Source organism: Gopherus flavomarginatus, chromosome 6 (genome assembly GCF_025201925.1).
Source record: "Gopherus flavomarginatus isolate rGopFla2 chromosome 6, rGopFla2.mat.asm, whole genome shotgun sequence".
NCBI classification, from domain to species: Eukaryota; Metazoa; Chordata; order Testudines; family Testudinidae; genus Gopherus; species Gopherus flavomarginatus.
In genome coordinates, this window is record NC_066622.1 from 340,778 (window position 1) to 368,295 (window position 27,518).

The window sequence follows — 27,518 nt, forward strand, 5'->3', positions numbered from 1 at the left end:
CCAGGGAGCTTTCAAAGGGTTTACTTTGTGGCTGGATAGACGTGCTTCTAGGAGAGAGTTAGAAGCAGGAAACAGGTGCAAAGTTATGAGTACAGTAAAATGACCCTATCTCAAGCTGTCCAAGGTCTTCTAACTATTCTGAAGCCAGTGCTGTTTCCAGGGGCCTTGCTGTGATCTGATCCCATGTCCCTTTCCTCACCACATACCTCCGGTGGTGCAGAGGAACTCGCTCCACTCAAGGATACCCCTCCCATCCAAACCAGACTAAAAAGGAAAGCAGGAACTCTCGGTATCACACTTCCAGGAGCTCCTGAAGGCCCCAGGTCTCAAGTAGAGCCGTGAGCTCTGCCTCCATGAGCTACTACATGGTAAGTCTGTCAAGAACCAATGGTAATTAGATCTGCAAGGGGCTGCTTTTACTGCATTTGCCAAGGCTTGCAGGGATGCTTACTTGGAAAGCCCTGCCCAAATTGTGTCCTGGCATGTCTCTTTCACACATGAGAGAAGAATCTACTGCTCTCTGTGGGTTCAACTGCTTTACTTTCTACAACCATCTTCCCAAAATGAGTATGACAGGTATCTTCATGTACCTCACAGGGGTGCCTGCAGATGGCACAAACCCACGAGAAGGGCTGCTTGCCCCTAGAGCCACTCTGGGACACTGGAAGATGGAGCTTGTTGGCTTGTGCAGGACAGCATCTCCAGCAATGTAGCACTGCTGCTCCTTTTGTAGATTATTTTTAGGCTAGAAAGGACCAGTATAATCAGCTAGTCTAAGGGTGGGAAAACTTTTTGTCCCAAGAGCCACATCTGGATATGGAAATTGTATGGTGGGCCATGAATACTCACAAAATTGGGGTTGGGGTGCAGAAAGGAGTAAGGGCTCTGGCTGGGGGTGCAGGCTTCAGTGTGGGGCCAGAAATGAGGAGTTCAAGGTGCAGAAGGGGGATCCAGGCTGGGGCAGAGGGTTGGGGTGCAGGGCGGGTGAGGGCTCTAGCTGGAAGTGCTGGTTCCGGAATGGGGCTGGGGATGAGGGATTTGGGGTGTAAGAGGGTGCTCCAGTCCGGGACAGAGGGATTCGGAGGGTGGGAGGGGGATCAGGGCTGGGGCAGGGGATTGGGGACCGAGAAGGGGGCGAGGGTGCAAGCTACAGACGGTGCTTACCTCAAGCAGCTCCCAGAAGCAGCAGCATATCTCCTCTCCAGCTCCTACGCAGAGGTGTGGCCAGGCAGCTCTGCGTGCTGCCCCGTCCGCAGGTGCCACCCCTGTACCTCCTCCCATTGGCCGCAGTTCCTGGCCAATGGGAGCTGTGGGGGCAGCGCTTGGGGCAGGGGCAGCATGCAGAGCCCCGTGGCTGCCCCTGCGTGTAGGAGCCAGAGAGGGGACATGCTGCTGCTTCTGGGAGCTGCACAGAGCTGTGGCATGCGTGGAGCGCCCCCTCACCCCTCTCCCCGGCTCTAATGCAGGAGCAGGGCAAGCCCCAGACCCTGCTCCCCAGTGAGAGCTCGAGGGCCAGATAAAATCGGCTGGTGGGCCAGATGTCGCCCATGGGCCGTAGTTTGCCCACCCCTGATCTAGTCTGACCTTCTGCATAACACAGTCTAGAAAACTTCACCCAGTGATTTCTGCATTTATCCCATAACATGTGTTTGAGTTATAACATCTCTTTGTAAAAAGATACATAGTCTAGATTTGAGTGCTGGAGAAGCCACCACAACTCTAGGTGATGTGTTCCAATGGTTAATTACTCTCACTATTCAAAATGTGCATCATTATTTCTGGTCTGAATTCGACTAGTTTCAGCTTCCAACCACTGGCTCTTGTTATCCCTTTTTCTGCTAGATTAGAAATTACTATCAGCAACATCTCCCCTGTGTAGGGCTTGTTTCTAGTGCATTGCATACCTCTTAACCTTGTTGTTAGTGATGTAAATAGTGAGAGATGTGAGAAGCTTCATCTATAAGGCATGGTTTCCAGACGTCAAATCCTTCTTGTAGTTGCTCCTTAATGCCCTATCAGAATGGTAGGAGATAGATAGGCCCAGTTCCCTACTCACCCCAGTGCAAACTAGGGATCACTCCAGTGATTTCAGTGTTACATTGGTGTAACCCTTCTGCCCCTCTGAGTTGGCAGCAACAAGGGCCGGGTTCAGTATCCAGGGGTTCCATTTCAGTAATACAATGCATAACCGGCTCGAGCCCCCACCCAGTGACCTGGGACACTAACATACCACACCCCCCTGGGCGCCTCTAGGAGGCAATACTTCCCCTCTCGCAAGCACGGAGTCTGAGTGTAGCAAAATCTTTTTAATAAAGGAAGGAATTAATGCGGCATCCCATCGGAGAAACACCACAAACAGGGTTATAACACAAACCATAAACAAAAACCCACCTCCAAGTACGTTTGGCACTGTCCTTTTTCCCCTTAGGGTTTTAAGTCCAATCACCCCAAAGTCCAACAACCCAAAAGTCTCTGGTCAATGCCACCCCAGAGTCCGAGAGTTTATCTGTAGAGGTCCCTCCCCGCAGCCTGGATAGAAAGGGGCACCTTACGTGGTCCGGGGCCAACTGCCCTGCCTCTCCGTGGGTTCTGCTTCCGCCTTCTCCACGAACTGCTCCGCTTTACCAGCCGCTCCACGCTGCTCCTCCAGCCGTCCTCAGAAACTGCTCCGCTCCACCAGCTGCTCTGCTCCATGAACTGCTCCAGTTCTCTCTGCAAACTGCTCAGCTCCGCTCGCCCTGTGGGCCGCTCCACCCGTCCCACAGCTACTCCGCTCTGTCAGCCGCTCTGCTGCCACCAGCTGTCCCGTGATCCGCTCCAGCCGTCCCCACAAACTGCTCCACTCCGCCAGCAGCTCTGTTCCACAGTATAGCTTTGGGCTCCCCACTAGTTAGCACCGTACTCAGTGCTCTCAGCTCAGTGATTTTAGCTTTTAGTGATTTTCAGCTCTTAGTGATTCCAGCTCATAGTAGGGGAGCCCCAGTGCTAGTGCACCATTAGCCCAGAGTGATTTCAGCTCAGTACCCTGTATTTAAATTCTTAAGGGAATAAAAAAAAAAATCAACACTGACATTCCACAGTGGAGAGAGGAGGGGGTGCAACTGGTGCTTCTGGCACCACAAGGGGACTGCACCACCAGGCACAAATACCTGTCCCCAGCCTCTCTCAATTCTCTGGGTTTTGGAACCCATGTCCCATGTCTAGCCCGTACCACCCAACTGAGGGTGAGCAATTTGTCACCAAGCAGTCCCACAGCTTGGCAGTCTGGGATAGGGTAGGCGTGCCTATGCAAATACACTCTCTGAAATTCTTTCCACCAGATGTCAGTGTAGAGCTTATCCTGACTCTGCTTACATCAGTATGAATCTGGTCATGGAAAGTTGTTGTTTACAGAAGGGTGACAGATGAAGGATGGGGGCTTCTGGAACTTTGTACCTAAAAAGAGACAGAGGCTTGAAGTAATGCATTATGCTTCAGTTACAAAACTAAGAAGGGAAGTGGGTTAGAGGCAGCCACCTTCCCTTTTCATGCTGCATTCTAACCTGTTCTTCCTTGCTTCAGCCTCAGGTAGGGGAAAATAGAGCAGTGGAGACTTTTGCAGTCCCAGACTCCCTTTACAGAAGTGTAGCCACAGGCTAGGGAATCTGCTCATACCCCACGCTCGCCTAGCATCAACAAGAAATGCAGCTACCCCTTGTAACGTTTGTTCCTTAAAGGCAGCCTTGTTGCTAACAAAGGAAGAGCAGGAGATGGTAAACGCTCTTAGCTGAAGAACCAAAAATGACAGAGGAAGCCACAATTCCATTCCAGAGTTGCTGGGGAAATGCTCTTATTGCTTGCCTACACTTGGTAATACCAGAATAGCTATGCTGGAATAATTATTCTAAAATACACCATTACCTCAATATAATGTCACCCAATATAACACAAATTTGGATATAACACAGTAAAGCAGTGCTCCGGTAGTGGGGCAGCGGGGCTGTGAGCTCCAATGGATCAAAGAAAGTTCAATATAACACGGTTTCACCTATAACGCGGTAAGATTTTTTGGCTCCCAAGGACAGCATTATATCAAGGTAGAGGTGTAGATATTCCAGATAAATTCTCATATGGACACTCTTACAAGTCTAGTACATTTCAAGTGTTGATTAGCCCTTGGGTTTCACCAACTAACTCCTCAGAATTTAAGGGCAATATTTCTAACATACTAGTAATCTAATCAGACTAACTAATATCACATTTGTTAGGATTCAAATTAGTGAAAATTGCCAGATGGCCGCTACACAGACAAATCCTTAGCACGAATCGCTACGTTGAGTGTTATTTTTAAAAGGTTGACTCGTAGTGTGCCAAAAACCGTGGTCTTGCAGAGTTTTGGAGCATTATTTCAAGATAATCTGTTATAGCCAATTAGCTTTTGTCCTGGGCTCGGCTGCAGAGTACTGGAGTTTCCAATGCATAGAGACTATTTAATACTAAAACAGAATGTGAGAATCTGCAGCTCAGTTAGACTGTATGCACATTAGAGACCTGCCCTCTCCCTCTGTCGAGCTTGATCTGTGTGCTCTCTGCAGGAGGCCAGGCCAGCACTGTAGTCTGTCAGAGGGAATGCCTGGCCCTTTCCTTCAATTCCCACTAATCCTCTGGAAATCCAAGCAAGGCAGCAAGAAACCTGAGACTCCTGCCTCTCTCTGTTCTAGCTGCACCCAGCAAGGAGCTCTGCTCAGCTTGAGTCATCTCAATGTCCCTATTTTGAAATCTTAAAATAATCTCTAATCCCTCAGGAAATGCCAGAAATTTTCATAACCCAGATCCAATTCTGAGGAAACAGAGAGGAAGGAACAAGGGATGTAGAGGGGAGAGGGGTCAAAGATGAGATCGGAAAGGAAGAATAGGTAAGCTGCAGAGCGGAGGGCACGGGTGCTTGGCTGAAATACCAACAGGTATGCACATACATAACTCTATTTACAGGAGTAAAATGCTGAAGATTGTGCTGTGTCTGCTCCAAGTGTCAGATCCCTGTTCCCCCTCACCTGCTCATCCTGAGGACTGCAGCAAGCCTCTGGCATGGAGGGGTGGGGATGCCAGGAGGATCCTGCAGAGTATTGTGCAGGTGAGTCCCAGGAAATGTTACCAGTTTGGTACCCAAACTTCCTTGCCATTTAGCCTGGGAGATTTGTAGACTCTGGGCTGAATCGTTGAGGTCAGTCCTCCTTTCTGTTTGGTAGTCCCACTAATGGGGCTATTGGTGATCCATCCCTGTAGGAGGCTACTACCCCGTGCAGAAGGGAGACACATTCAGTGGAAGATACCAGGTGGTGCACAAGCTGGGCTGTGGCTACTTCTCTACAGTCTGGTTGTGTCGGGACATGGTGTGAGTAGCACAATAGAGACTATTCCAAAGGGAGGGGAACTCTGTAGAATGGGGCTGTAAAGGGATGTTCATAGTCCGTCCAGGGGGGAAAGGGGAGGAATTGACCCTCTCTATCTGGGCAGAGGAAGGAACAGCCCAGAGGAACAGCCTACCCTGAAGGCAGGGATGTGGGTGTTTGGGTGGTGGTGGGAGGTGATCAGCAGAGCTAGGTCAGCTGTAAGGCATTATTTCCCAAGCAGCCATTACAAGAGGGTTCCATTGAAGTGAGTGGGGATGAGTCTGACAGCAAGAATCAGAGGGGAAGGATCTCTAGGAAGGGAGCTGGTGCTTGGACACCAGGCAAAGAGCCTAGGTTAGAGAGAAGTGAGATGACATTGATGTGTGGATTGCTTTGTAGTCTGCGGTGCTGAGCTGTGCCTGCAAGAAACCGTACTGGATTCGTGTTTGGCCCTGAAGGGGACAGGTCTTTTTTTATATTTACTTTTCTGATTTATAATATGCTCTCTCTCCACCTGGCCAGACCTCTCTTGCTCTCAGAGGGCAATGGAGCACTAAGATTAAAGTAATAGTTGCCAGAGAGAGATGAATACAGGTCTCCACCCTGCTGTGTGAGGTATGAGGGTGGGGATGTTAGAGGCAGCAGAGAGGTGTAGGGCAGCCTCTTTCAGCACAGAGCATAAGCATTAGGGTGGGTCACTACAGGGTAAGGAAAGACATGGAGACTCTCCTCCAGGCTGCATGATGGGAAGCTGGGCTTTACAGAACTTTTGTGCACTGGTCTGCTGATGTGATTCCTTTCACAGAGAGAAGAGGCGTGTAGCTGTGAAGGTGGCCAAGGGTGGGGAGAGCTTTGCTGAGGCTGCTCAGGATGAAATCTCTCTCCTCCAGTGTGTATGTACCATCCCTGGCTACACTCCAGGGAGCATGTTGGCTCAGTCAGTTTCTGCACTGTGGGGATTGCAGCTGTTTTCAGAGCTCTGCAGTACTAGTCAACCTCCTCTAACAGCTCAGCCTGATGGGAGCCTGGCTGGCAGCAGGGAGAACACATCAGACTCTGTGTAGAAAAGAGCCTCAGGCAGTGGCGTAGGCAGGTTTTCAGTGTAGGGGGAGCAAACATAAAAAAGGCACCCTCCCTCGGCTCCCGTTCTGGCCACGCCCCCAGATTAACCCTGGGACTGGCTCAGGACTCTTGTGGGCTTCCTGGGGGTGCGGATACCCGCCCGTCCCTCCACGGTCCTGGGAGAGTCTCTCCTGCCCAGCGAGCTCTGCAGGTATCCCCCGCCGGGCTGTGCCGCCCAGCCCCACCCATGGGGTCCCGTCCCCCCCGCCCCAGACTCCAGGCTCCTGGGCCACATCAGAGCCCCCCTGTCCAGACAGCACGGCCTGCGGCCCTGCCCTGCAGGCCCAGCCCTGGGGAGCCCCTCACCTGGACCCCCCCAATGCAAGGCACCGGACCCCCTCCGCTCACCTTCCGTCCTGTGCCGCCGCCTGTCCCCAGCTGATCCTGGTGCTCAGCGTGCTCCATGCGGGGCTCACCAGCCAGGCGGCCTTAAAGGCACAGGGGCCCTTTCTCCTCCCCCTGCCCACCGCATTAGCGGAGTGGGGGCGGGGAGTGCTTGGCTGCCAAGCCCTGAGCCGAGGAGCCGGCCCCCTTGCTACTCCAGCCACCTCTGCCCCCCCCCACCCACGGCTCCTCCGGCCGTGCTGCTGGCAGCACTGGCCTGGCAGGTGTCACTTCTGTGCCTGCCGCCCTGAGGGGAAGCAGCAGCTTCTCCTTAACCCTGCTAACTACACTACTGGCCTCAGGTCCAGCATTTGCTTCTGAAACAGCCTCCCACTCCAGGGATTCTATTTCTGGTATGTTTAGGATCATTCTGTTCTTCTTTGAGTGGGAGCAGACATGTATTCAACTCAGGTGTGCATGCGCCCCGTGTACTGAAGCTGGAGAACTTTGCCTAACAGCACCGATGGGCAGTGCTCGTGCCTTGTGGCTTTTGCCTTGCCCTTCCCCAGCTATTTAAGGATAGCGGTGCCTTGATGCCTCTCAGTTCCTTTTCACTGCCTCTGGCTAGAGTCTGAGCATTCTGTGGTGCTGTACGTTACATGTTTTTTTCCTCAGTTTCTCTGGGAATTTGTTGTGTATAGTTCACTGTTAATGTAAGTTAGTAGTGCTGGCACCATTCCAGTCTGACCCAGCGTGGTCGCCTGGCAGGGAGGTGTAGTGTTGCAGATGAGTCCTTATTTGATCTTCCCCTCACCCAGCATTTCAATGTGTTCAAACAGCCCTTTTAAGTGCTAACGAGCAGCTCCTTCTGAACTCCTGGTGCCAGTCCATCTAAGTATCTCTGGTTTTGGCCGTGGGGCAGCTGTTGAGTCTGGTATTGATGATGGCAGCATCGGCAACATAGAACCATAGGACAAGAAGGGACGGCAACAGTCATCTAATCTAACCCCCTGCCAAGGTGCAGGATTTGTTGTGTTAAACCACCCAAGACAGATGGCTATCCAGCCTCCTTTCGAAAACCTTCCATGACCTTCTGAGGCAGTCTGTTCCACTGTCCTACTGTTCTTATAGTTAGGAATTTTTTTCTGTGCTTTAATCTACATCTGCTATGCTATGGTTTGAACCCATTGCTTCTTGTCCTGCCCTTGCTGGCAAAAGAAAACAACTTTTCTCCATTTTTTTGGTGGCAGCCTTTCAAGTATTTGAAGACAGCTATCAGATTCTGACCCCCCCACACACACACACACTTTAATTTCCTCTTTTCCAAACTAACCATACCCAATTCCTTCAGCCTTCACATGTATGGCTGCATTCCTTCCCTTTGATCATCTTTGTCACTCACCTCTGGATCCTTTCCAGTTTCTGTACATCCTTTCTATACATTGGTGACCAAAGTTGGACACCGCTACTCCAGCTGAGATCTAACCAGTGCTGAATAGAAGAATACAATCATCTCCCGTGACTTGCATGCTTCTGTTAATGCAACCTAAAATTGCATTTGCTTTTTTTTTTTCTTTTTTGCAACATCATTGCACTGTTGACTCATATTGAGGCTTTGATCCACCACAACTCCCAGATCCTTCTCAGCAGTGCTGATGCCAAACCAATTTTCCCCTATTCTGTATTTGTACATTTGTTTTTTCTTCCCTAAGTGTAGCACCTTACATTGTCTTTGTTGAATCTCATTTTGTTGCTATAGTGCTGTCCTCCAATTTATCAAGATCCCTCTGAATTTTAAGATCTATCCTCCAAAGTATTGGCAATCACCCCCCACCCCCACCAGCTTTGTGTCATCTGCAAACTTAATCAGTTTGCTCTCTATATCTGCATCTAGGTCATTAATAAAGATGTTAAACAACACCGGACCTAGAACAGAACCCCAGTTGAGACCTCCCACCAACCTGACATCATTCCATTAATAGTTACCTTTGTTTGCAGTTGTTTAACGAATTATATATCCACTTAATGGTAATTCTGTCGAGCCTGCTTTTCTCCAGCTTACTTATCAGAATGTCATGTGGGACTGTGTCAAAAGCCTTGCTGATGTCCAGGTATATTATGTCCACCGCATTCCCCCTATTCACCAAACCAGTTACCCTGTCAAAGAAGGAAATCAAGCTGGTTTGGCAGGATTTGTTCTTGGTAAATCAATGCTGGCTGCTGGTGATCACCCCTCTGTTCTTCAGGTTTTTACAAATGTAATGTTTTATACATGGCTCTCGTAGCTCCCCAGGTATCAATGTCAGACTGACTGGTCTATAATTCCCCAGCTCCTCCTTTCCTCCCTTTTTTAAAGATGGGCACAACGTTAGCCCTTCCCCAGTCTTCTGGGACCTCTCCTGTCATCCATGAGTTTGTAAATATTATTGCCAGTGGCTCCACGATTTCTTCAGCTAATTCCTTCTGTACGCTTGGGTTAATAGCATTGGGCTCCACTGATTTGAATTCATTCAAATTGGTCAGAAGATCCCTGACGTCCTTTACTCATCCCAATCTGCATCCCTTCCTCTTCATTGTCTGTGGTAACTTTTGATAATCGTCTGGTCACACTTTATTTTTTATGAGAAGACTGATGCAAAGTAGGCATTGAGCAGCTTTGCCTTCGTATCATCTTCCATGTCCCTCCTTCCATTTCCTGTATTTATCCCTTTAGGGGTTTAGATATCTAAAAAGCTCCTTGTGCAATCACATTGGCTTCCTGTGGCTTTTCTTGTGTTTCCTCTGCAAGATGTTGAGCCTCTAGTATTACATCTTTTAAGAACTGCCATCCCCCTTTGACTTCTTTTCTTCCTAATTGGCCTTTCCATGTGACCTTGTCTGCTATTTCTCTGAGTCAAAGGCAGATTTCAACTCTGAGGTCCAGCATCCTTGTTTTGCTGTTCTCACATCCTCCTTTCCATAGAATCTTGAATTTTATCAGATCACGATCACTTCCTCCCAAGTTCCCAAACACCTTCACATTCTCAACTAATTCATCCTTGTTGGTCAAAACCAGATCCAAAATGGAGACCCCCCTAGTTGTTTCCTCAACTTTCTGAATCAGAAAGCTGTCCCCTACATGCACTAAGAATTTGCAGGACGTATGATGTTTGGCTGCAGTAGTCTTCCAACAGATATCAGGGAAGTTAAAATCCCCCGTTAATACTAGCTCATGTGAGTTACCTAATCTTATCTACTTGTAGAATGACTCATCCACTTCCTCTTCCTGATTTGGTGTCTATAATGGACCCTCACCATAACATAGCTACTGTTCCTTTCTCTTGTTATCCTCACCCAGAAACTCTCAGTGGGTCTGTTGCTCATGTCTCCTTGGACCTGAGAACTAGTGTATACATTCTTGACATACAGCGCAACGCCACCTCCTTTTTTCCCATACCTGTCCTTTTGGAACAAACAATAGCCCTCAATCCTGGTACGCCAATTGTGCATGTTGTCCCACCAAGTCTCTGTGATGCCAATTAAGTCATAATTTTCTTCCTATACCAGGACTTACAGTTCATCCTGATTGTTCCTCACACTCCCTGCATTTGTAAACAGGCATCAAAGATATTTTGCGGATTGCCCTGTTGCTTTTCTTTATCCTTTTTTAAAGCCATTGTGATTTCTAGATCCCTCTACTGAAATCAGCCGCTTGCCCTTTCCTTTGTTACTTGAGCCCAGATGTGCATTGCCTGTATTTTTGTCACCATCCCCTATAAGACCTAGTTCAAAGCTCTCCTTATCAAGTTAGCCAGACAATGTCCAAAGATGCTCCTCCCAGTATTTGGTAGATGGAGCTCATCCTAGCACAGTAATCCTCATTCCTGGAACATCAGCTTGTTGTCAAAGAAGCCAAAGCCCTCTTGCTCACACCACTTGCATAGCCATGCATTTACTTCCACGATTCGATGGTCCCTGCCTGGCCTTTTCCTTCAGCCATCTCCACACCATTGGCATATTGGCCAGTGTCGGACCTGCTCTGCTGTTCCATTCCTGATTCCCCTATAGTTCAGGGGCTGTCTGTTGCTGTGCCTTCTACATCGTCATCTTCTGCTGCACTGTTGGCACCGTCTGGTGGGGTTGGCTTCATCACTTGTTGGCACTGCATTCCGCACCCTCCGGGGCTTGGACAGCAGAGTTGCAGCCATCATCCTTTGTGGTAGTGAGGGGCATATTGACATGGATGCTGTCTTCAGCACCGATGCTGTCCTTGCTACAGACCCCTTCATCGGATTCATTACTGATTCGCTTCCAGCACCCTCATGTGCTCCTGTGCCAGCTACAAGGGTGATGCCTCTCCTGGTGCCAACTACTCATGCATCCTTGGCACCAATGATTTCTTCATGTTTGGTTCTGGACAAGGCTGATAGTTTGTTTGATCTCTCAGGGGTGGGATGCTCCATTCCCACCGGATGACTCCCAGGGCTCCTCAATTTCTGCTGTGGGGATGACTACTTCTACTTCCCCCTCACCTTTGAAGCACTGTTCTTGATCCTTGGATCACCAGTGGTACCAGGATCAGCACTGTTCTTGCAGTAGGGATAGGGATCCTGGGCTACAACCTATTGGCCACCAGTGCCTTACCCTTGTTGTTCCAGTGGCCTCTATGGAATCCTTGAGTTGTGCTGTGGTCTGGGAGATCTTGCTCTTTGATGCAGTCCAGGTCAAGATCAGTAATTCCAAGCAGCAGTTTCTATCCATGAGCCACTTCTATTGCAAGTGCAATCAGAGGTTATTCTTCCTGAGCTAGCCCAGACTGAACCTCTTACGTAGGAACTGCCCCCATCCCCAACAGTCTCCATTGGCCCTGCACTCTTCTTCTTCTCCTCTGGGTGACTCTGCAATACTGGATTCTTCCTCACTGGTGCCTGAGGACTTTGTCATATCAGGACCTTCTCAGGCATACAGCTTCCACCTTGGAGATCCAGGCTGAATACTGGCAAAAGAACATGCGTAAGTTGCTGGATATCCTTCAGTCCTCAGCTCTGGGGAGAATGGCTCTCTCAATAAATGAAGCTCTTTTGGAGCCTGCTAGGTCCCTTGCGAATACCCCAGTATTGTTACCACCTACAGCTAAGTGGTGTGAAAAGTGGTATTATGTCCCCATACAGGACTTCAAGTGTTTTTACTCTCTTCCAACTCCTAACTTTCTTGTGGTGATAGCAGTAAACGAGAGATCACAATAGGAGAGATCCTATCCTTTGGAGGGGACTTGTGAGTCTGAGAGGCTAGACTTGATTGGGAGGAAAACATACACCTCTACCCTGATATAACGCTGTCCTCAGGAGCCAAACAATCTTACCGTGTTATAGGTGAAACCATGTTATATCGAACTTGCTTTGGTCCACTGGAGTGCGCAGCCCCTCCTCCCCCCCCCCGGAGTGCTACTTTACCGTGTTATATCCGAATTCGTGTTATATCGGGTCACGTTATATCGGGGTAGAGGTGTATATGACTTCATCAATGCAGATGAGCATTGGAAATCAGCAGGCTCTACTATCCAGCTAAGACTTTCTTAATTGGGATGCTATTTCCAGATTCACTGAGAAGTTGACAAAAGTCTCCCGGGAGGAATTTAAGGCTTTTGATACAGAGGCCCGTCTGGAGGCCAAGACTTCGTTGTAGTCATCTCTGGACGTGGCAGATGCTTCGGTTGGAATTATGGCACCAGCTGTGACCATGAGGAGGGCCTTGTCATTACAGAACTCCAGCATAGCTTGTAATGCTCAACAGATCATAGAAGACTTATCTTGATGGTCATTTTTGTTTTCAGAAATTGACAACACTTACATTTGTTTAAGCACTGCTGGGCTACTTTGCATTCTTTGGATATTTATACCCCAGCCACAAAGAGACACTGCTAGAGGAGGCAGTAGCAATACTACTAACAGCACTTTTGCTGCCATTCATCCTTTTCAGAGAAACAGCAGATTTTTCCAGGAAGGGTCATAAGATGGCAGAGGAAGAGGTCTTCTGGGTGGAATTTCAACCAGCCAGATAGAGGCTTGCTGGACACTGGCGGAGGACTATTTTGACTTGCCTGTCCAGGGCAGCATTCTAGTTGTGACCTCCCCATCTATGTCTCCTCAGTTCCGAGACAGGCTGTCTCACTTTTACAGTGCTTGGGATATGGTTACCATAGACAAAGGGGTCCTAAGTACCAAGTGATTGGGTCATGCCATAATTCCTGGCCATTGCCCCTCTACTCCATCCCTCTGCGGGGACCTCTCTCATGAGTCACTGCTCCTGCAGCAGGTCCAGAGTCTGCTTGCACATGGAGCGATAGAGGCGGTTTCTCCACAGCATCCGAAAAAGGGGTTCTTTTCCTGGTATTTCCTGGTCCCCAAATTCAAAGGAGGGATGAGACCTATTATTGACCTCCACAGCCTCAGCAAATACAGTAGATATGTAGGAATCAATATGGTCACCCTAGCAACTATCCTTTCTGCATTGAACCACAATGACTGATTTGCTACCCTGAACTGTCTGGATGCTTATTTCCATATGGTGATTTTCCTGAGCCACAGGAGATTTCTGAGATTTGGTATGGTGGGGTAATACTATCAGTACACTGTGCTTCATTTCAGCACCTCACATTTTTTAAAAATACATGACTGACTGTAGCGTCAGCATGCCTCAGAAAAAGAGGAATTAATATTTTCCTGTATCTGGACTATTGATTAGTGAGAGACAAGTTCAGAGAACATGTGTTCTCCCAAGTCACACTACATCTAATAGAATGTTAGGAACCATTAAGAAAAGGATAGATAATAAGACAGAAAACATAATAATGCTGCTATATAAATTCATGGTATGTCCATACCCTGAATTCTGAGTGCAGTTCGCAACATCTCAAAAAAGATACGTTAGAATTGGAAAAAGGAACAGAGAAGAGCAACAAAAATTATCAGGGGTGTGGACCAACTTCCATATGAGGAGAGATTAAAAAGACCTGGACTATTCAGCTTGTAAAAGAAATGACTGAGGGGGCTATGAAAGAGGTCTATATAATTGAGACTGGTGTGGAGAAAGTGAACAAGGAAGTGTTGTTTACTAATTCACATAACACATGAACTGGCAGACCTGATGAAATAATAGGTAGCAGATTAAAAACAAACATGGAAGTACTTCTTCACACAACATAAAATCAACCTGTGGAATTCATTGCCAGGGCTGCTGATGTGAATGCCAAAAGTATAACTGGCTTATAAAAAGAATTAGGTAAATTCATGGATGATAGGTCAATCAGTGGCAATCAGCCAAGATAATCAGGGATGCACCCCATACTGTGCATGTCCCTAACCCTCTGACTGCCAGATGATTGGACTGGATCACAAGGGATGGATTACTATATAATTGCCCTGTTCTGTTCATTCCCTGTGAAGCATCTGGCATTGGATGCTATCTGAAGACAGGATACAGGGTTAGATGGACCATTCGTCTGACCCACTATGGCCATTCTTATGTCTCTTCTGTCATCTGGGAATGATATTGAACAAAAAGAAGTCAGTGGTAGCACCAACTCAAAAGATCATGTTCATTGGGGCCGTATTAGAGTCTACAAATTTGGGAGTGTTTCTGCTGAATGAATGATTTCAAACAATTCAGCATCTATGTCTGGCACTACAATCTCAGTCTTCAGCTATGGTCCATGTATGCCTGAAGTTACTAGGTCATATGGCTGCATGTACTTACATCATCCAGCATACAAGACTGCACCTTCGCCTGCTTCAGGTGTGGTTGAAATTGGTCTATTGCCCAACTTGGACAGGTTTGTCTGAGTTCCTCTGAAGATCCTAATGGTACTGGACAGTTCAGAGTAACATATGCCAGGGTGGTCCCTTTGTGCATCCTCCCCCAGCCAGGACAGTAGTCACCAATGCCACCTCAGTAGGTTGCGGAGCACATCTAGTGGTGTTAAAAGTTCTTGGCTTGTGGTCAAAACAGAAAGTTTCCCTCCAAATCAACATTCTGGTGCTCTGGGCCATTTAAAATGCCTGCCAAGCTTTTCGGGATCACATATGGGGCACACTGGCTCATATACTCCCTAACGCTACAACCGCAATACTATATGAACAAGCAGGGAGGAACCTCCTCCAACCAGCTGTGTCAAGAAGCAATAAAGTTACGACAGTTCTGCATCATGGAAAGCATTGTTCCCACGGCAGTTCACTTACCTGGGGTCCAGAGTAACTTGGCTGATCACCTCAGCGGAATTTCTCCCACAATCACATGTAGTCTCTGAAGTCGAGGGTGCTGAGTCCATCTTTGCAGAATGGGGCATTCCAACTATCAATCTGTTTGCAATGAGAGACAACAAGGAGTGCCACCAATTTTGCTCTCAAGTTGGTCTCAATCCAGATTCCCCAAGTGACACCTTCCACCTCAAAGGCAGGGGTCTGCTTTGCGGTGCTCCTTCTCTCTAATCCCAGAGCTCATTCTCACACTAAAGTTGAAGCATACCAAACTTATTCTCATTGCTATAGCTTGGCTCATGCAATGTTGGCTCTCTGACCTACTGGGCTATCAGTTTGACCTCCCATATCACTGCCTCTTCATCCCGATCTACTGACTCAGCACTAGGATCAAGGTTTGCATCCAGCAGTCACCCTCTTCATCTCATGATGTGGATGCTGCATGGCTAGATGAGGAGGAAGGATGTTTGGAATGTGTTGCATTGCTGTGGCTTAACAGCAGGAAGACCTCTACGAGGGTAACCAAGTGGAAGTGTTTTTCAGTGTGGGCGTTTGCTCGGGGGAAGCCAGCTGATGCTTGCCTGTATTCAGGACATTTTGGCATACCTATTGCACCTTAAGTCTTCTGATCTCTCACTCAGTTCATTGTAGGTTCATTTAAATCTTGCCATTTCATCTGCCTATTTGAGATCAGCCACTTTTCTTGAACCCCGTGGTGGTTAGGTTTCTAAGGGATTATTTGTTTCTACTAGGATGACCAGATGTCCCGATTTTATAGGGACAGCCCCAATTTTGGGGTCTTTTTCTTATATAGGCACCTATTATCCCCACTCCTGTCCTGATTTTTCACATTTGCTCTCTGGTCACCCTAGTCTCTACCCACCTGTGAAAGAGCGGGTTCCATTGTGGAACCTTAATACTGTCCTGGCTCCCCTCATGGGTCCTCCTTTTGAGCCCCGGCAACCTGTTTTCTGTCCCTCCTGTGCCAGAAAATAAGCTTCCTTATGGCTGTAACAGCATTATGCAAACTGCAAGCCTTAATGGCACAGCCCCCATACACAGTTTTTCAAGGACAGTGTGGCCCTGGGGCGGCAGCCAAATTTTTTATCAAAAGTAGTTTCTCAGTTTCACCTTAACCAAATGATTTATTTTCTAGAGTTCTTTCCTAAACTGGACTCCAACACAAATGAACAGTGTCTTCAGAAGTTGAATATGAGGTAGCGCTTGCCATTCTACCTACACAGAACTAAACCTTTTCGAGCATCGCCTCATTTGTTTATTTCCTATGTGGATCAAAGGAGAGGGGTCAGGTGGTCTCATAGACTCATAGGTCAGAAGGGACCAATATGATCATCTAGTCTGACCTCCTGCACAAGGCAGGCCACAGAACCCCACCCATCCAATTTTATAACAACTCCTAACCCAGGACTGAGTTATTGAAATCCTCAAAATTGGTTTGAAGACCTCAAGCTGCAGAGAATCCACCAGCAAGCGACCCGTGCCCCACGCTGCAGGGGAAGGCGAAAAACCTCCAGGGCCCCTGCCAATCCGCCCTGGAGGAAAATTCCTTCCCAACCCCAAATATGGCGATCAGCTAGACCCTGAGCATGTGGGCAAGACTCACCAGCCAGCACCCAAGAAGGAATTCTCTGCAGTAACTCAGTGCCCATCCCATCCAACATCTCCCCGCAGACCATTGAGCAGACCTATCTGGTGGTAATCCAAGATCAATTGCCCAAATTAACGATCCTATCATAACATCCCCTCCATATACTTATCAAGCTTTGTCTTAAAGCCAGAAAAGTCTTTTGCCCCTACTACTTCCCTCGGAAGGCTGTTCCAGAACTTCACTCCCCTAATGGTTAGAAACCTTCGTCTAATTTCAAGTCTAAACTTCCTAATATCCAGTTTATACCCATTCATCCTCGTGCCTACATTAGTACTAAACTTAAATAATTCCTCTCCCTCCCTAACGTTAACCCCCCTGATATATTTATATAGAGCAAGCATATCCCCCCGCAGCCTTCTTTTGGCCAGGCTAAACAAGCCAAGCTCTTTGAGTCTCCTTTCATAAGGCAGTTTTTCCATTCCTCGGATCTCTGTGAAAACCATTTCCAAATTGATACATTCTTGCATTACTCTAGCATCTGAAGTAGCTCAGGCCATGCCTTCACAGAGCTTGTGAGCTCATTTGACGAGGGCCCTAGCAATGGCAATAGGATTCCTCAGTGATATTTCAATATTGGACATTTGCAGGGCTGCTACCTGGTCATCTATACATACTTTTACTGCATCTAGATCTGATGCAAACTTTGGAAAGGCAATCCTGCAGTCACTGCTTAGGCAGATTGTGAGCCCCACCTCCTATGAGAACTGCTTGCGAGTCACCTGAATGGAAAATACGTCTGCACCCATGTCTCAAAGAACAACAGTTACAATACCAGTAAGTAACCATCTTTTACGCTGGGAGCCCCTCTCTCTTTCTGCTGCAGGAAACAGAGACCGTCTCTCACTGCACTATAACACTCATTATCCTGAGTTGTTGAGTATGTTGGTGGTTATTCTCCTCCTGTTGCTTCCTCTTCCTCCATCCCGTAGTCCTTACTCTCCGTATTCACAGGGTGAGCTGAGCTGTTCCACTCTGGCCTCATTCCCGCAAGCTGCTCTAGACATCCAATAACAAACTGAGGGAGCACCTCAGGGTGGGGGATCTCCACCTTTGCAACAGGAAAAGGTGGAAACATTGCTCCAGATCCTCAAAGGTATTTAGGTGCCTAAATGGAAGATCTGGGTCATTGTCTTTAAATGAAAAGCTGGGGGGGATGGGGGTATTTTGTGTTTGTACAGTACCTAACACAAAGGTCTCCTAGGCACTATGGCAATACAAATAGGTTATAACTTTTGCAAAAAGTACATAATGCAGTAAAAAGTATAAGAAGACACTAAGCTTGTAGCCTGAGTTTCCTTGTGGGCTCATGCCTATCGCATCCATTAGTTGTACCTATTAATAATCTCACTAATTGTTCCTGAAGATGACCTGAACTTTTAGATCTATGGTAGTGGTCAGGGCCGGTGCAAGGATGTTTTGCACCCTAGGGGAAACTTCCACCTTGCGCCGTCCCCGAGCCCTGTGGCAGCTCCCTGCCCCCCCCCAGCCCTGAGGCAACCCCCCAGTGGCAGCTCCCCCACTCCACCCTGAGGCACACCCGCCTGTGGCAGCTCCCCTCCCCGGCCCAGGGAGCCGTGCAGCAGCTCCCCACCCCAGCTCACCTCTGCTCCACCCCCTCCCCGAATCCTGCGGCAGGTCCCCACCCCCTGCCCTGAGGCACCTCCCCCATGGCAGCTCCCCACCCCCCCTCCACCCTGAGGCACACCCCCCCCATGACAGCTCCCCTCCCTGCCCCAGCTCACACCTGCTCTGCCTCCTCCCCGAGCACTCCATCGCTACTTCACTTCTCCCGCCTCCCAGGCTTGCGGCTCTTAAGCTGATTGGCGCTGCAAGTCTGGGAGGCGGGAGAAGTGAAGCAGCGGGTGTGCTTGGGGAGGAGGCGGAGCAGGGGTGAGCTGGGGCAGGGAGTTCCCCTGGGTGCCGCTTCACCCCTTACTTGCTGCAGGCGGCCTTCCCCGCGCCCCCCTGCCCCAGCTCCCTCTGCCTAAATGCCAGCGGCAACCAGGGCCGCAGAAGATCCTGTCACCACCGAAGAAAATGCCGCCCGCCCCAAATCCTAGCACCCTAGGCGACCGCCTGGGATGCCTAATAGGTTGCACCGGCCCTGGGGTGGTGGCAAATCTTAGGACTTGTCTACATATAGAAGTTGCATCAGTTAATTTAAATTAGTTTAGTTAAATCAGTGCAACTTTGTGTCTGATCTTTATAGTTTGGGCCTGTAAATTTACCAGCCCAAGTTAAACTGATATAAGACAGGTTTATAGTGATATGAGTCCACCCACAAAGTTGCAACAACTTAATTATATTGGTATAAAACCATCCCTTTAGGTATATCGGTATAACTTTGTTTGTAGACCTGGTCTTAGTCTTAATTTAGAAATAGTTTTGTTGTAAATCCTTTCTGTTTAGCAGCGTAGCAGATCACAATTCTCCAGTACTAGGCCTGAGTGATATTACAAGTAGGGCTGTCAATTAATCGGAGTAAACTCACATGAGTAACTCAAAAAAATTAATTAATTGCACTGTTAAAATATAGAATACCAATTGAAATGTATTAAATATTTTTGATGTTTCTCTACATTTTAAAATATATCAATTTCAGTTACAACACAGAGTACAAAGTGTACAGTGCTCACTTTATATAATTTTTATTACAAATATTTGCATTGTAAAAATTATAAAAAATAGTATGTTTCAATCTACCTCGTATAAGTATTGTAGTGCAATCTCTTTATCATGGAAGTGCAGCTTACAAATGTAGGGTTTTTTGTTGCATAACTGCACTCAAAAACAAAACATTGTAGAACTTTAGAGCTTACCAAGTCCACTGAGTCTTACTTCTTGTTCAGCAAATCGCTAAGAGAAACATATTTATTTCCATTTACAGGAGATAATGCTGCCCACTTCTTAATTACAATGTCACCTGAAAGTGAGAATAGGCATTCGCATGGCACTATTGTAGCTGGTGTCACAAGATATTTACATGCCAGATGCGCTAAAGATTCATATGCCTCTTCATGCAAACACCTGCTCTCACTTTCAGGTGATATTGTAAACAAGAAGCAGGCAGCATTATCTTCTGCAAATGTAAACAAACTTGTTTGTCTTAGCGATTGGCTGAACAAAAAGTAAGATTGATTGGACTTGTAAGCTCTAAAGTTTTACATTATTTTTGAATGCAGATTTTTTGTACATAATTCTACATTTATAAGTTCAACTTTCATAATGAAGAGATTGCACTTCAGTGCTTGTATTAGGTGAATTGAAAAATACTATTTTTTTACAGTGCAAATATTTGTAATAAAAAACAAATATAAAGTGAGCTACTGTAGACTTTGTATTCTGTGTTGTACTTGAAATCAATATATATGAAAATTTAGAAAACATCAAAAAATATTTTAATAGTATTCTATTATTGTTTAACAGTGCAATTAATCATGATTAATCTTTTTAATTGCACAATTAATCATGATTAATTCTTTTAGCCATAATTACAAGAAATTATTTAAGTTTCTAAAAGGAAACATGCCAACATGCTGACATATTTTTACTGGCCAGCGGAATTTGTTATATCAGATGATGGGCCAAAAATTCTAATCCTCGGGTTCTCGAAGTGATACCATTGTTGTTATTCGTTTCCTGCACTGCAGTAATGTCTAGATCTCATCCTCATTGTGCTAGGTGCTGTACAAACAAACAGCAAAGAGATGGTCCCTGCCCCAACGAGCTTACAATATAAACATAAGCCAAGAGAGAACAACTGAGGATGCACAAGGAAACAATGAGACAATTCTGATGAGCGTGATAAGCTGTGGCCATGTGGAAGAACTACTTTTCCATATATGTGGGCAATACCCTTGGAAGGGAGTCAGATGTGATGGGGTACTTACCACCACTAAACCCCAGAGGGGGATTGTCAGGAAATATCTGAGCTGATTAAACACAGCCCTAGGCTATTTATGGAGAATTGTGTCTACCCTTCACCTGGGATACAGCTGGATAATTGTGAGGGAATTCATCATAGGGGATTGGACTCCACTAATGTAATTGGAGTTGGGTTTGTTCAATTCCCTCATTGTTGGGTTTCACCAATAAAACATACATGAAAGCATCCAAATTATGCAACCATCCACTAACAAAATACTCCAAGAGAGCTATTAGCCCAAAAAATGGTGGAGAGACTTACTACAGAATCCTAGGGACCTTGCTATTGATTTTTACATGGAAGAGGCTCAGATATTATGGTTGTGGATGACAGGATAAAATGCAGAGAGCGAGACCCAATACATCTATTCCACTAAATAAGAGGTTTTTTTGACCACTCGCAGGTGAGCAGCATGAAGAAGAAGGACCGGGCAGGGGAGAATATTGTCCATTGTTTAGATGACTTTAAAATGATTGGAGCAAATGGCTTCCATATCCTTCAGCTAAGAATAGTGGCTTTCACTGTTTGCAATGCTATCAGCCAGACAGAATGCTATGCTGTGAAAAGACTGGCTGTGTCCCTGTGAGAGGGGCAGGCTTGGAATTGGGAGCAAAGGGCCAGCCTGGGGTATGTAGAATGGCAGCTGGGAGGGGGGAGAGAGGAGCTGGACTTGGGGATGGTGGCTGGGAGTGGGAGTGAAGGACTGGCTAATGGGGCATAGGATGGCAGCTGAGAGCGGGGGCCAGTCTGGGGGGCATAGGATGTGGCTGGGAGCAGGAGCCAGGGGCCAGTCTGATGGGGGGGGCATAGGATGGCAGCTGGGAGTGGGAGCAAGGGGCTGGCCTGGGGAGTGAGGCATAGAATGGTGGCTGGGAGCGAGGGGTGGCTGTGGCTTGTCTAGTTAACATCAAAGTGAATGGGGATAGCATTCTTTCTCTCAGTGAATCCCTGACTTTCCTACATGTGTGCTTGGTATTTGAATTGCTGGGTCCTTCTCTGCGATGTCTGCTGAGGAGCCATGGAGCCCAGGGTCTCCCCTTGCCCTTTGTGAAAAAAGCCTTACAGCAGGTGAGAGCTCGGAGCACTGGAAGGGTGAGGACACAGAGGGGCGAGGGAGGCCTGCGGGGTAGAGAGAATAGCTGGGCAGATTGGGTGTGCAGTGGAGGAATCTTTTAGATTATTTTAGTCTCAGGATTATTTATATATATATAATATATATTAATCTCAGGATTATTTTACTAAAGCATAAAATCCAAATGTGGTTTTCTCCCAAATTTAAATACAGTTCCTGTGAGATGGAGATCATTTCCCTACCCAATTACACATCTGGCCTCTCACTTACACCTCTTAGCCTGGTGTGTTTTTATCATCGAGTGAAGAGGACTGGAATAGCTAGCTATATGCTGGTTGAGTTTGTCTGCAATTTATTCCAGTGTGATTAAAATAAATCCACAGAGGAACAGATCAAAGGGGTCAAACCTATTACAAGGAAATACTGGCCAGTTGTCCCTTCATGAAAGAAAACAAAAAGTAAAAATGTGACACAAACCCAAGAAAGAACAAATAGAGCAAAAGCTGTGCCTGGGTCTCATCTCTTGGGATATCTGGACCATTTGCTATTCGTCAAAACCAGGAAAGCCATATCAACCTGCCAAGTCTCAAACTAGGCAGCATCTAGTTGCAGAACAGACCCTGAGTCGCTTCTTTATGTATTAAACTGATGTGTGCTGTTACTGTGCACTATGAAACAACATCCTCATCTTGCTCCAGAGGTGCCTGCACTTCAGTGGCAGATAAGGGTAAGCTCTGTCTAGATTTCTTTGTCAAACGCATCAGGAATTTTTGCTATGAAAAGTCAATAAAAATCCAAGATATTTTAAAGACATTACCAAATTAGTTAACAAAAAATACCAAAATGATGAAATAACTAAAAAGCTGATAGCTAACAGGAAATATAAATATATGCTTTAAACTGAATTGTGTGGCAGTACCTAATATTAAAATGCATATGATTAAAAGAGTCATCAATGTCCTTACGTGACCTTTGGGTTGCCTAGCCTACCCCCTAATTTTACTGGAATTTTGAAAGCGCTGCTTGTTCAGATTTCAGTGGCCTTTTATAGACCTGTGCCTGAGAAATTCACTACTGATATTATTGAAGTTACAAGTTGCAAAATGGCATACTTAGAAAGTTGGTTCAGCTCAGAATAGTCAGTATTATGGTGTGTTACTTCACTGAGCAACTCCTGAAAATTAATCTGCTGCCCACAGGGACACATGAAACAAACCTGCTATCATCCATTCTGTCTGTTGACAGAAGAACCTCCATCCAGCTGCTGTAGCTTTGACATCATAATGGAAAATACTTTTTTTACTCCCTCCACAATTAAAAATCTGCTGTTGACAAGATGGCTTCAGTGTGCAGTCATAGCCAGCACTGAAAACAAGATACACAGGGAGACCACTTAGTTAAACAGTCTTAAGTTGGCTCCAGTTTGGCTGTGAGGTTTGTCTATATACCTTTCTTCGTGGTATTACAAATTGCTAGCACTTTGCTTCATAGCTCTCTCTCTTTCCTTCCACGCAACACGACCAGAGGCCTGGGCTGCAGCAAGTGCCATGGCAGAATGATGTTTTAATTTAGGGAGTGATCCCCCATGCTCTGATCAGAACCATAATGTTTCTCCCTCCTCTGCATAGTCTTGGCATTTTACTTAAACAAACGTGCCAGAAACAGCATTTCTTACACAGTGTCCATGAGCTGCTAGGGAATGAAAAAGGCTAACAGAGATCTCAAAGTTCAGTTATAACTACACAGTATATCTCAGAACTCTTTTACAGACCAGTAAGTCTAACGTCGGTACCGGGCAAATCAGTCGAAACAATAGTTAGGAATAAAATTGTCAGATACAGAGAAAAACATAAAACTGTTGAGCAATAGTCAACATGGTTTCTGTAAAGGGAAATCATGTCTTACTAATCTATTAGAGTTCTTTGAAGGGGTCGACAAACGTGGACAAGGGGGATCCAGTGGACATGGTGTACTTAGATTTCCAGAAAGCCTTTGACAAGGTCCCTCACCAAAGGCTCTTATGTAAATTAAGCTGTCATGGGATGAAAGGGAAGGTCCTTTCATGGATTGAGAACTGGTTAAAAGACAGGGAACAAAGGGTAGGAATTAATGGTAAATTCTCAGAATGGAGAGGGGTAACTAGTGGTGTTCCCCAAGGGTCAGTTCTAGGACCATACCTGTTCAATTTATTCATAAATGATCTGGAGAAAGGGGTAAACAGTGAGGTGGCAAAGTTTGCAGATGATACTAAACTACTCAAGATAGTTAAGACCAAAGCAGATTGTGAAGAACTTCAAAAAGAAGGAAAGAAAAGAAGGACGCTTGGGTGAAAGTGATCATGAAATCATACAGTTTGCAATTCTAAGGAAGGGTAGAAGGGAGTACAGCAAAATAGAGACAATGGATTTCAGGAAGGCGGATTTTGGTAAGCTTAGAGAGCTGATAGGTAAGGTCCCATGGGAATCAAGACTAGGGGAAAAACAACTGAGGAGAGTTGGCAGTTTTTCAAAGGGATGCTATTAAGGGCCCAAAAGTAAGCTATTCCAATGGGTAGGAAAGATAGAAAATGTGACAAAAGACTACCTTGGCTTAACCACGAGATCTTGCGTGACCTACAAAATAAAAAGGAGTCCTATAAAAAATGGAAACTAGGTCAGATTACAAAGGATGAATACAGGCAAACAACACAGGAATGCAGAGGCAAGATTAGAAAGGCAAAGGCACAAAATAAGCTCTAACTAGCTATGGGAATAAAGGGAAACAAGAAGACTTTTTATCAATACATTAGAAGCAAGAGGAAGACCAAGGACAGGGTAGGCCCACTGCTCAGTGAGGAGGGAGAAACAGTAACAGGAAACTTGGAAATGGCAGCGATGCTTAATGACTTTTGTTTCGGTCTTCACTGAGAAGTCTGAAGGAATGTCTAAGAAAGTGAATGCTTATGGGAAGGGGGTAGGTTTAGAAGATAAAATAAAAAAGAGCAAGTTAAAAATCACTTAGAAAAGTTAGATGCCTGCAAGTCACCAGGGCCTGATGAAATGCATCCTAGAATACTCAAGGAGTTAATAGAAGAGGTATCTGAGCCTCTAGCTATTATCTTTGGAAAGTCATGGGAGATGGGAGAGACTCCAGAAGACTGGAAAAGGGCAAATGTAGTGCCCATCTATAAAAAGGGAAATAAAAACAACCCAGGAAACTACAGACCAGTTAGTTTAACTTCTGTGCCAGGGAAGATAATGGAGCAAATAATTAAAGAAATCATCTGCAAACACTTGGAAGGTGGTAAGGTGATAGGGACTAGCCAGCATGGATTTGTAAAGAACAAATCGTGTCAAACCAATCTGATAGCTTTCTTTGATAGGATAATGAGTTTTGTGGGTAAGGGAGAAGCAGTAGATGTGATATACCTAGACTTTAGTAAGGCATTTGATACAGTCTCGCATGATATCCTTATCGATAAACTAGGCAAATACAATTTAGATGGGGCTAATATAAGGTGGGTGCATAACTGGCTCGATAACTGTACTCAGAGATCAGAGAGGTAGCCATGTTAGTCTGGATCTGTAAAAGCAGCAAAGAATCCTGTGGCACCTTATAGACTAACAGACGTTTTGGAGCATGAGCTTTCGTGGGTGAATACCCACTTCATCAGATGCATGCATACCCACTTCGTCATGCATCTGATGAAGTGGGTATTCACCCACGAAAGCTCATGCTCCAAAACGTCTGTTAGTCTATAAGGTGCCACAGGATTCTTTGCTGCTTGTACTCAGAGAGTAGTTATTAATGGCTCCCAATGCTGCTGGAAAGGTATAACAAGTGGGGTTCCGCAGGAGTCTGTTTTGGGACCGGCTCTATTCAATATCTTCGTCAACAACTTAGGTGTTGGCATAGAAAGTACGCTTATTAAGTTTGCGGATGATACCAAACTGGGAGGGATTGCAACTGCTTTGGAGGACAGGGTCAAAATTCAAAATGATCTGGACAAATTGGAGAAATGGTCTGAGGTAAACCGGATGAAGTTCAATAAAGACAAATGCAAAGTGCTCCACTTAGGAAGGAACAATCAGTTTCACACATACAGAATGGGAAGAGACTGTCTAGGAAGGAGTATGGCAGAAAGAGATCTAGGGGTCATAGTGGACCACAAGCTAAATATGAGTCAACAGTGTGATACTGTTGCAAAAAAAGCAAACGTGATTCTGGGATGCATTAACCGGTATGTTGTAAACAAGACACGAGAAGTCATTCTTTCACTCTACTCTGCACTGGTTAGGCCTCAACTGGAGGATTGTGTCCAGTTCTGGGCACTGCATTTCAAGAAAGATGTGGAGAAATTGGAGAGGGTCCGGAGAAGGGCAACAAGAATGATTAAAGGTCTTGAGAACATGACCTATGAAGGAAGGCTGAAGGAATTGGGTTTATTTAGTTTGGAAAAGAGAAGACTGAGAGGGGACATGATAGCAGTTTTCAGGTATCTAAAAGGGTGTCATCAGGAGGAGGGAGAAAACTTGTTCACCTTAGCCTCTAATGATAGAACAAGAAGCAATAGGCTTAAACTGCAGCAAAGGAGATTTAGGTTGGACATGAGGAAAAAGTTCCTAACTGTCAGGGTAGTTAAACACTGGAATAAACTGCCTAGGGAGGTTGTGGAATCTCCAACTCTGGAGATATTTAAGAGTAGGTTAGATAAATGTCCATCAGGGATGGTCTAAACAGTATTTGGTCCTGCCATGAGGGCAGGGGACTGGACTCGATGACCTCTCGAGGTCCCTTCCAGTCCTAGAGTCTATGAATAAGATCTCACAAAACTAAGTGATTAGGCAACAAAATGGCAAATGAAATTTAATGTGGATAAATGTAAAGTAATGCACACTGGAAAAAATAACCCCAACTATACATACAATATGATGGGGCTAATTTAGCTACAGCGAGTCAGGAAACAGATCTCGGCATCATCGTGGATAGTTCTCTGAAGATGTCCACGCAGTGTGCAGAGGCGGTCAAAAAAGCAAACAGGATGTTAGGAATCATTAAAAAAGGGGATAGAGAATAAGACTGAGAATATCTTATTGCCCTTATATAAATCCATGGTACTCCCACATCTTGAATACCATGTATAGATGTGGTCTCCTCACCTCAAAAAAGATATTCTAGCACTAGAAAAGGTTCAGAAAAGGGCAACTAAAATGAGTAGGAGTTTGGAGATGGTCCCATATGAGGAAAGATTAAAGAGGCTAGGTCTCTTCAGCTTGTAAAAGAGGACACTAAGGGGAGATATGATAGAGGTATAAAAAATCATGAGTGATGTGGAGAAAGTGGAAAAGGAAAAGTTATTTACTTATTCCCATAATACAAGAACTAGGCGTCACCAAATGAAATTAATGGGCAGCAGGTTTAAAACAAATAAAAGGAAGTTCTTCACGCAGTGCACAGTCAACTTGTGGCACTCCTTACCTGAGGAGGTTGTGAAAGCTAGGACTATAACAGTGTTTAAAAGAGAACTGGATAAATTCATGGTGGTAAAGTCCATAAATGGCTATTAGCCAGGATGGGTAAAGAATGGTGTCCCTAGCCTCTGTTCGTCAGAGGATGGAGATGGATGGCAGGAGAGAGATCACATGATCATTGCCTGTTAGGTTCACTCTCTCTGAGGCACCTGGCATTGGCCACTGTTGGTAGACAGATACTAGGCTAGATGGACCTTTGGTTTGGCCCGGTACGGCCGTTCTTATGTTCTTATGTTCTGAGTTTTTCAACAGCTCTTTGCTGATCCACTTGTCAAGGTGTCAGAGAAACA

At 46.0% G+C, this 27,518-nt stretch overlaps 1 protein-coding gene across 9 annotated transcripts in view; it reads left to right on the top strand.

The window, feature by feature from the left end:
* Nucleotides 1-270: 270 nt before the first annotated feature.
* The window catches only part of LOC127054115 (SRSF protein kinase 3-like), a 68,418-nt gene continuing 41,170 nt past the window's right edge, over nucleotides 271-27,518 (top strand). For 2 of the 9 annotated variants that reach the window (XM_050959821.1, XM_050959823.1), the window contains exons 1-5: nucleotides 4,982-5,113; nucleotides 5,266-5,374; nucleotides 6,178-6,265; nucleotides 21,050-21,136; nucleotides 21,607-21,714. In XM_050959821.1, the coding sequence (XP_050815778.1) occupies nucleotides 5,068-5,113; nucleotides 5,266-5,374; nucleotides 6,178-6,265; nucleotides 21,050-21,136; nucleotides 21,607-21,714 (438 nt within the window). In that variant the 5' untranslated portion in view covers nucleotides 4,982-5,067. Of the gene's footprint in view, nucleotides 369-4,857; nucleotides 4,896-4,971; nucleotides 5,114-5,265; nucleotides 5,375-6,177; nucleotides 6,266-17,426; nucleotides 17,496-21,049; nucleotides 21,137-21,606; nucleotides 21,715-27,518 lie in introns of those variants that run through there. The other 7 variants (XM_050959826.1, XM_050959831.1, XM_050959822.1 and 4 more) reach the window with 7 other exon arrangements.